General features: G+C 59.8%; 1 protein-coding gene and 1 long non-coding RNA gene across 4 annotated transcripts in view; one reads left to right on the top strand and one right to left on the bottom strand.

The window, feature by feature from the left end:
• Window positions 1-194, top strand: part of LOC111823418 — a 4,309-nt gene extending 4,115 nt beyond the window's left edge. For both annotated transcript variants that reach the window (XR_002826435.1, XR_002826436.1), the window contains exon 3: window positions 59-194. This is a non-coding gene — a long non-coding RNA (uncharacterized LOC111823418). The remainder of the gene's footprint in view (window positions 1-58) is intronic.
• The window catches only part of SLC16A5 (solute carrier family 16 member 5), a 12,404-nt gene extending 10,861 nt beyond the window's left edge, over window positions 1-1,543 (bottom strand). Inside the window, exons 1-2 of one of the 2 annotated variants that reach the window (XM_023744745.1) lie at window positions 1,456-1,543; window positions 128-311 (exon numbers count right to left, since the gene is read on the bottom strand). In XM_023744745.1, the coding sequence (XP_023600513.1) occupies window positions 128-295 (168 nt within the window). In that variant the 5' untranslated portion in view covers window positions 296-311; window positions 1,456-1,543. The remainder of the gene's footprint in view (window positions 1-127; window positions 312-1,455) is intronic. The other variant, XM_006103411.3, reaches the window with a different exon arrangement.
• Between the last annotated feature and the right edge of the window lie 6,946 nt (window positions 1,544-8,489).

The following is an 8,489-nucleotide window of genomic DNA, read 5'->3' as shown; positions in this document are numbered from 1 at the left end:
CATCCGAGTGTTCAATGCTTTATCTGTCCCCCTGCCCCTACCCCATCTTCCACACTAGGAGCAAGGAGCTGTTCCCGCGCTCCCACCCAGCCTCCGGCAGAGCCAAAACACTATGAATGTGACCCACCTGTGCTCCCAGAAGACAGGCAAGCCGGGGACCAAGGCTGACCGGGCTCCCTGGCCGGCAGGTCCATTCCAGAAGACTCGAGCAGCGCAGAGACGCGACGGGGCTGGGGGCGCTGGCGTCGCCTCTGCCCCAGCGGGGAAGCGGTCTCTCCTTTGTACTGGGAACCATGAGTCACCATCACTGCCTGGTGTGTGGTTGGGGCAAGGAGGGAGATGCGGCTAGAGACACCTCACTCTCACTTCCTGGGACTGGAGGTGAGCCGCCGTCCAGGGGAGCTGCCCCCCTCAGCGTTCAGGGACTCCCCGACCCCGAGACCATCTTCATGCCCAAGTGACAATGCCAAGATGACATTTATTACCCTCCCAACCCCCCGGGCTGTTTTTAGGGCTCCCCATTGGATGACAGAGGCCCGACTAGGCCCTCAGCATCCTCTCCCTGCCTTCCCGGTTTGCAAGTATGGTGGAAAGGGCGAGCGATGGCTCATGCAGGGGTTGTGGGGTTACTGGGCTGGTGTGCAGAGTGGAGGGGCCTCCTCCTCTCTTCCTCTCCCTCTCTTCTCATGGTGAGGGGAAAAGGGGGGGTCACAAGCCCCAGATCAGCAAGGAGGGGCAGCGGACGCAGACCCTGGAGACCCCCCTCCCTCACCAGACCACACACATGTCAGGATACAGGACACAGGGCACAGGGTACAGGGCATGGGGCAGGCAGCTGGAGGGCTCCCCCTGGGCCGGAGAACTGCAAGAGCCAGCTTGAACCCTCAAACCCCTGCACCTGGCAGGGGCCCCCGGAAGGAAGGAGGCAGTTCCAGAGGTCGCCGAGCTGGGGCAAGTCACCCTCGCCCTTCTCTGCCCCAAACGTGGCCCACATGTCCCACAGGCGCCGGCTGGCCACAGCCTGCAAGGGGGGTGGTTGGCAACCGAAATTCGTGACCTCTTGCCATCCTGGGCCCCGTCTGCCGTCAGGGATCCTGTTTCCCCTCCGCTTCCCACCCTCCGCTGGACGGAGCTCCTTGGGGTGGGGCTTGGGGACGTCCAGGCGGCGCCCGCGTGCATATTTCAGGCCAGGCCTTGGCGGGTGCCCGTCCCCTCACTCCCCAGGTCGTGGGGGGCAAGCAGTCGCTTTGGGGAGACCCCTCGGGGGTGGGGGTCCCCAGCCATCGGGGGCTGGGGCAGCCCAGGACCCGGGGCAAAAAGGCTTTTCCGGATCCTCGCCCCTGACAGGCGGGAAGGGGCTCGGGAGGCCCGGGGCGAGCGGGTCAGCCGCGCGCAGACGGGGACCCCGGCGGAAGGGCGCCTTGGAGCCGCGGGGAGGGGAAGGAGCCCGCTTACCGGCTCGCACGGGCCCAGCTACCGGCAGCTCCACTCCCGCCGCACGGCTTCCTGCGGCCCGGCCTCCCGGGGCGGAGGTGGCAGGGCGCCGGGCGGGCGGCCCCGGGGAGGCGGGCGCAGGGCGCGGGGGGTGGGACCACCTCGGAGCCGCCGGGGGTGGCGGGTGGGGGAAGGAGGTCTGGCCTGGAGGTGGGAGGGCGCGGCGGGGCGTGGCCAGGGCCGGCACCCCTAATCTCAGCCCGGTCCCCTCCTCCGAGTGGCGTGGACCGTCCAGCAGCCGGGGCGGAAGCCGGCTGGGCGGGGTTCATTTGTATGTCGTTAGCATGTAATTTGCATAGACCATATGCTCACTCTTCAGGACCCCAGGGGAGGGAGGGAGAAAGCGGGTGATGAAGAGGCTCCATCTCCCAGCGGGAAGGGGAAGGGAAGCCAGGATGGGGGACCCCTTCTCTGAGGGCTTTGGCTGCCCAGGGGTCCTTCCGATGCCAGGCCCCTCTGTCCTCGCCCCCAGCCAGCCAGCCCTCGATATGCATTGTTTAACGTGTGACTACTACCAAGTTACAGTAAGTCAGACAGTGTAGTCCCGGCACAAGGACGGACACAGTGGGTCCAATGGGATAGAGTTGATTTTCCACACCAGAGCTGAGGTCCAATGTGGGGAGCGGAGTCTTTTCAGTAGATGGTTCCAGAACAATCGGGTATCCTCGGCTGGGCTTCTACACCGCACCATGTAAAGAAGAACATAAAAAGAATCATAGTTGGAGATGTGAGACCTCAAGCTATAAAACTCTTAGAAGAAAGCATGGGAGCAAATCTTCAGAACCTTAAATGAGGCGACGGATTCCTACATGTGACACCACAAGCACAAGTGACCAAGGAAGAAACACAGAAATTGGACGTCATCACGAGACGAAAGGACACCACCAGGGAAGCGTAACTCTCAGGATGGGAGCAACGATTTGCATCTGATAAGGGACTTCTGAGAACGCTTCCAACTCAGCAATGAAAAGACAGGCCCAGTAAAAAGTGGGCAAAGGATCTGAGTAGCTGTTTCTCCAAAGCAGATGTGCAATTGGCCAACAAGCACATGAAAAGATGCTCAACACCCTTATTCATCGGGGAAATGCAAATCAAACCCACAAGGACATACCATTTGCCACCCACGAAGATGGCCTCACGTCTGGGAGTGTCACAGAGACGATACGTCTTAGACATGTCATCGCTGTGCCTGTGGTTCATTTTTTTTTTTTTTTGGCCAACTTCCTCAGTGCCGGGGCTCGCTCTGACACGGGAGGGTATTCAGTTTAACTTGAAGGTGTCTGGATATAAACATTGGGCGTGTTGTGGGCAGTTAGGAGCTTCCTCGCCCCGTGGACCTGTTTCCCCAGCACTTAGCATGGTGCCTGGCACAGGCTGATAACTGTCACAATGAGGGTCGGCATGTATGGAGCTGTCCGGGTTCTGGCTCATTGGCTGAATGAAGGAATGGGGATAGCCCACCCAAGTCGCTCCCCCATTCCTGGGTCCTCACACCCCAACCCCAGAGCCTGGGGTCCTTTAAAGTATTGAATTACTTGAAAGCTCCAGGATGGGCTCCTGGTCCCTCTGCCTCTCTCTCCAGCTCTTGGCCTGTGCTGTGAGCCTCTGCGTCCCTGGCATAGCCAGAGTGCCCTCTGCTGGCACAACGGCGACAAGGTCTGTTCTGCTCTCCGGGATGCTGGGCGGCTGGGCCCTCCGCGCCGTCCCCTTCACGGCGCTTTTCTCCTTCGCTGTTCTTCCTCCATGTCACCCCTCTGCCCATTTGCCCAGGCGGGTGGAAGCTTGTCAGTTGGCCCAGAGGCCGAGGCTGTGCCACCAGCTGGCTATTCCCCCCAAGGCCCCCTAACTCAGATCTGGTGGGCAATCTGTCCCAAGACTAGTCATAGATGCTGGTTGTGATGTTGGGGGACCCACTCCCCCCACCCCCACTCCACTCCAGCCCCCACCTCCTGGGTGGGGGGGGTGGACAGAGATGTCCTGATCTGTCCCAGTCAGGGGCAGCAGGTTACCTGATGCTGGGGAGCAGGATACGGGGAAACCATAGGGGACCTCCTGCCCCCTGATTTGGGGTTGTCCCTGAGCTGAGCCCTGCCCATTTCAGGGATGTGGGAAGGGGCGATGGTCATAAATCCAGGCAAGTGGACGCTCCTGGAACTACAGCCTGGGCACAGCCCTCACTCCAAGGGCCCCTTGCCCCGTCCTAGCCTAGGAAGAGGCTGCTCTCATGGCTTTGGGGCTCCCCTCTTCCTTCTCCTGCCTCCTCCTTCTCAGCTCTCTTACCTGGGCTCTCTCCCCAGCCCACTCCCTCCCTCTGGAGCTCCAGGCCCATCTCCTTGAGATTTTCCCCGTCTCACTGTCCCCACACGCCCCTCACCCTCACCCTCTTCGGACCGGGCCCCACCTCCACTCTTTGACTCAGTCAAGGGCCTCATCTTCCTCTCCAGCTTATCACCCACTCTTCCCCGTGCTCCCGTCTTATCTCTTCCTGATGCTGGGCCGCTTCGGGCCCACGTGGCCTGGACGCTGAGCCCGATAGGATCTCCCTGCTCAGCCTCCTGCCGGGCCCACCAGACTCATCCTCCAAAAGCTTCTGCTTTTCGGGGGCTGTTTGTGCCTGGGCGGGGCTCTGGTTTGCACACCCACTTCCCACTTCCCGTTCCTTCAGCCCATGTGCCCGACAGCCCACGCATAGGACTCATCTCCCCGCCCGCCACCACCCCACGTGCGTGCCTTCGCCTCACCTCCAGCGTCTCCCTCTCACTCCGGCTGACCCTGGCTCCCAGGCCACACGTGGTCCTCCCCACTCCAGCCGCCCTCGTGCCCTCCCGCTGTCCTAACACACACTGGGTCAGCCACCCCCTGAGGGCCTCCAGAATCAGGTCCCATTCCTCCCGGGCTCTCATCGCCCACCGTCTGCTCTGCCCCGATCCATGTCTGGTGTGGGATGGCTCCTTTGTCATCTCTTCCCTGAACGGGCTTTATCTCAGTGCGTGGCTGGGAAGTGTTCCCTCACCCACCAAGCTACTATCTTGCTTCTCCCCGCATCCTCCATGGGGAGCCCTGTGCCCGGCCCACAGAGCTACTCAGGGGGCTTTTGTGTAACATCGGAGCAGGCTGAGCAGAAATCTAACCATCCCGTCCTCTCCAATGTGAGTGAATACTAAAGCAAGAAGTCACGCGTCCTCTAGGCCGGCAGATCCGGTCAGGGTAGGAGGTTCAGCTTCAAGGAGCACGTGCTGGAGGAGCCACAGCCTCCAAACGGGTGCCCTTGGGCTTCCGGCGCTTTGACCGTGGCTTGTTTTGGCAAAGGGGGCGGCCCCAGGGATGTTACTCACGTTGCGCTTCAAATGTGGGTGTGCGTGCCCACACTGACCACAGGGACGTCTGCGGCAGGGCTGCTCTGAGCTCTGCAGGACATTTGGGGTCCCTGGCCCCTCCCCCTGGCCCAGCTACTAAATCCCACCAGTGCCCCCCAGACCTGTGACACCCTCAGCGAGGAGGCGAGTGAGGCAACTGCCTGGGGCTCAACATTTTTTTTAAAATATATTTTATTGATTTTTTACAGAGAGGAGGGGAGAGGGATAGAGAGTTAGAAACATTGATGAAAAACATCGATCAGCTGCCTCTTGCACTCCCCCTACTGGGGATGTGCCCGCAACCAAGGTACATGCCCTTGACCGGAATCGAACCTGGGACCCTTGAGTCCGCAGGCTGACGCTCTATCCGCTGAGCCAAACCGGTTAGGGCTCAACATTTCTTTTGTAAAAATGTTTTTTATTGATTTCAGAGAGGAAGGGAGAGGGCGAGAGAGATGGAAACTTCAATGATGAGAGAGAACCATTGATCGGCCGCCTCCTGCACACCCCACACTGGGGATCGAGCCCACAACCTGGGCACGTGCCCTGACCGGGAATCGAACCGGTTCATAGGTCGATGGTCAACCACTGACCCATGCCGACTGGCTGGGGCTCAAAATTTACAGAGATGCCAACAACACTCAGTAATCAAGAGACACAACGCAACCTTTAAAGAAATGAGATCAACAAACCATGGCCAGTGGGCCGGCCACCTGTTTGCCAATGACATTCTGTGGGAATCAGGGCCATTGTCAGAGCAAGGGGTCTGGGGCAGGTGGTGCAAGTGCCCAGTCCGGTCTGACCTTTATTTATAATTTTGTTATTCTGTCCATCGTGACATTTGCATTCATTTGATTTTGTAAAATGTGCATTAAAATTACTGTTAGAGAAAAATGCAAAAACACAGCCTTGGCCAGTGCGGCTCAGTTGGTCGGAGCGTTGTCCCCTACACCAAAGGTGGCCGGTTTAATTCCCAGTCAGGGCACAGACCCAGATTTTGGGTTCAATCCCCGGTTGGGGTTCATACCAGAGGCAACCAAATGATGTTTCTCTCTCTTAAAAAAAAAATCAATAAAAATAAACTAAAAATAAAAAAAGGAAATGCAAAACATTACCCAATCCTTTTGTAAGAAATAACACGGAACATGGTTTAGTGAAATAACCCTTGGAGACAGATTAGTTTACAGCCTGTTTGGATTCACATTAAACAAAATAGTCTTTGCAAGCCAAGGCAGGAGCAGGAAGGCAGAAGTGTGGGGGGCGTTCCAGGGTCAGGCCCCTCCCTGGTCTCCCCACAGCAGGGGGAAGGGGAGGGATAGGGCTCCCTGGTATGGATTATCCAAGACTACAGGCTGATCTTGCACCCGAAGGTCCCCCTCTATATGGGCCCCCATGAGACACATGCTGAGTCATGAGCAAAGGACGCTGGCCTTTTGCTTTGCTGGCCAGCCTCGCCTGCTTCCCATTTGGCTTTTTGAAATACTAGCAATTATTTCAAAATGATTTCTATCACTGTGGACGCCTATGGGCCTAGGAACTCCAAATGAGAAAGGCAACGACATCCCTCTTACACCGGATGTGGTTTCAGCCTGTGTCCCAGGGTGTCATGGTGCCAGCATCACACCCCACCCCATCCTGGGACTACACGTCCCTCAGAGCCAGAAGGTGAGGGTACACCCCTGTCCTTGGGGAGGACTCTGAGACCAGGCAGCCAGCAAGAGCAGGCCCTGTCCCTTCTCAGCATTCACTACCTCCACCCCATGATGCAGAGGCCTGCAGCCCCTTGAAGCAGGGACTGTGAAGATTTGGGGGTGGAGAGGCGAGATTTAGGCATTTTGGTGTGAAAGGTTTTTCCTGAATATCGGGGAAGGTTTAGATTTCATTCCTACCCATCACCAGGTAGCGGCCCCTGGGGAAAGTGATTGGAATTGGTGCAGGGAGGAGGGTCAGCGCGAGAGCCCAGCCAAGGTTGCTCAGAGGAGCCGAAGGGCGCCCACCCCTGCCAGACCACAGAGTAGGCCCCGCAGCCTGCTCCAGCCGGCTCCTACCGAGAAGTGGGGGTCACTTACTTCTCCGAGAACAGAGAACAGGCCCTGGGGGTGGAGTTCAGGCACAGCCCGGTGGTCCCGAAGGAGTTTCTCCTGTGACTTGCCTCATGTCCTCTTCAGAGCCAATCATTAACCCCCGAGAGCCCCCACTTGAGAGGCCACGGGAACAAGCGGCTGGTTGAGGCTGGAAATGCAGAGGTGGCTTCTGCAGAGGGGCCGAGTCCCCAGTCCCGCTCCTGCCAGGGTCGCAGGGCAGTGGCCCGACCGGGGTCCAGCCTGGCCTCTAGTCTGCAATGAAGCCAGTAACCCAGACAGAACTCCCCCCTCCCCCAATGTAAGGTGCCACCTCTCAGTCTGGCCACCCGGCCCAAGCCCCACCCACTCTCAGGCCACAAGGCCTTTAGGGACAGGTACCTGGTGCGAGTGGCCAGGACTAGCCTGGAGAACCAAGGCCTGAGTCCCAGGGACAGTCCAGCCTGGTTCAGAGCCCTTCTCCTGTGGCTCTGGGGACGTATGGGTCTGCCTGTTTTCTGGGATTCCCAGACCCTGTTTCCCTGGATAACCCGTCATCTCAGACAGCAGCTCAAATATCACTTCCTCCAGGAAGCCCGCCCTGATTTCCCCACCAGGCTGGTTCTCCAGTTCTTTCTCCTCCTGGCACATCTACCCCTCCTCTCGGTCCTTCCCAGGAGTGTGTGTTTCTATTGATTTCAAGCAGGAGTTGGCACCCTTTGTCTATAAAGGGCCCAACGGTAGCTGTTCGGTTTTGCAAGCCAGCCGGTCTCTGTCACTACTACTCGCCTCTGCTGGGTGACAGGTTCGCGGCCCACCCTCACCCCCCAGCCAGGGGACCCCGCGGGGCCAGCCAGCGCTGGAGTCCAGCTTTATTCGCCACCACCTACACCTGCTTGAGCGTGACCAAGGCGCCGCTGCTGACCATGACCGCGGGGTAGAGCGGCTCCAGGAAGGAGGCGAGGAAGCGGTAGAGGAGGCTGACGCCGCCCGCCACGCCGTAGAAGGACAGGCAGCCGGCGCCGCAGTCGAGCGCCACGCCGAGCGTGCGGTGGTAGCCGCCCTGCAGCACCGTCTGCGTGTTGTTGTGCCACACGGAGAAGCGCAGTGAGTCCCACTCCAGGCACCACGAGTCGGGGTTGCGGCCCAGCAGGTAGACGACGCTGCCGCGCGGGCGGCCGCTGGGCGGGGGGCTGCGCTGTAGTTGACGCCCAGGCACACCCCCCAAGTTGGACCACCTTCGCCTTTCCCAGTAGTGGCGGCCCTTCGGCAGGGCGGCGGGAGGCCCAGCACCCTGCGGGCCACCTGGTTTGAAGCCGGGCAGGCGGCCCCCCGCGGGGAAAGGGCCTCCGGGGAGGCCCCCCAGGTTTCCGCCCCGGAGTGCGTCTCCTTTAAACGGAAGGGCCCCCTCCTTGGCCCCGGGGGGGTCGAAATTCAGGTTGCAGAAGCCTGGGGGCGGGGAAGGGGGCGACCGGAAGGGTCAGGGTCCCAGGCCCCGGCCGAGAACGCCAGGAGCCTCCCCCCAGCTCCCAAGAATGCCCCCCTCAAACCGCGTTAAGCCCCCAATTGGGGGGGGGGG

Source organism: Myotis lucifugus, unplaced genomic scaffold, assembly GCF_000147115.1.
Source record: "Myotis lucifugus unplaced genomic scaffold, Myoluc2.0 scaffold_485, whole genome shotgun sequence".
NCBI lineage: Eukaryota > Metazoa > Chordata > Mammalia > Chiroptera > Vespertilionidae > Myotis > Myotis lucifugus.
Note: the sequence above shows the minus strand (reverse complement) of the source record. Positions and strands in the feature narration are given on the sequence as shown.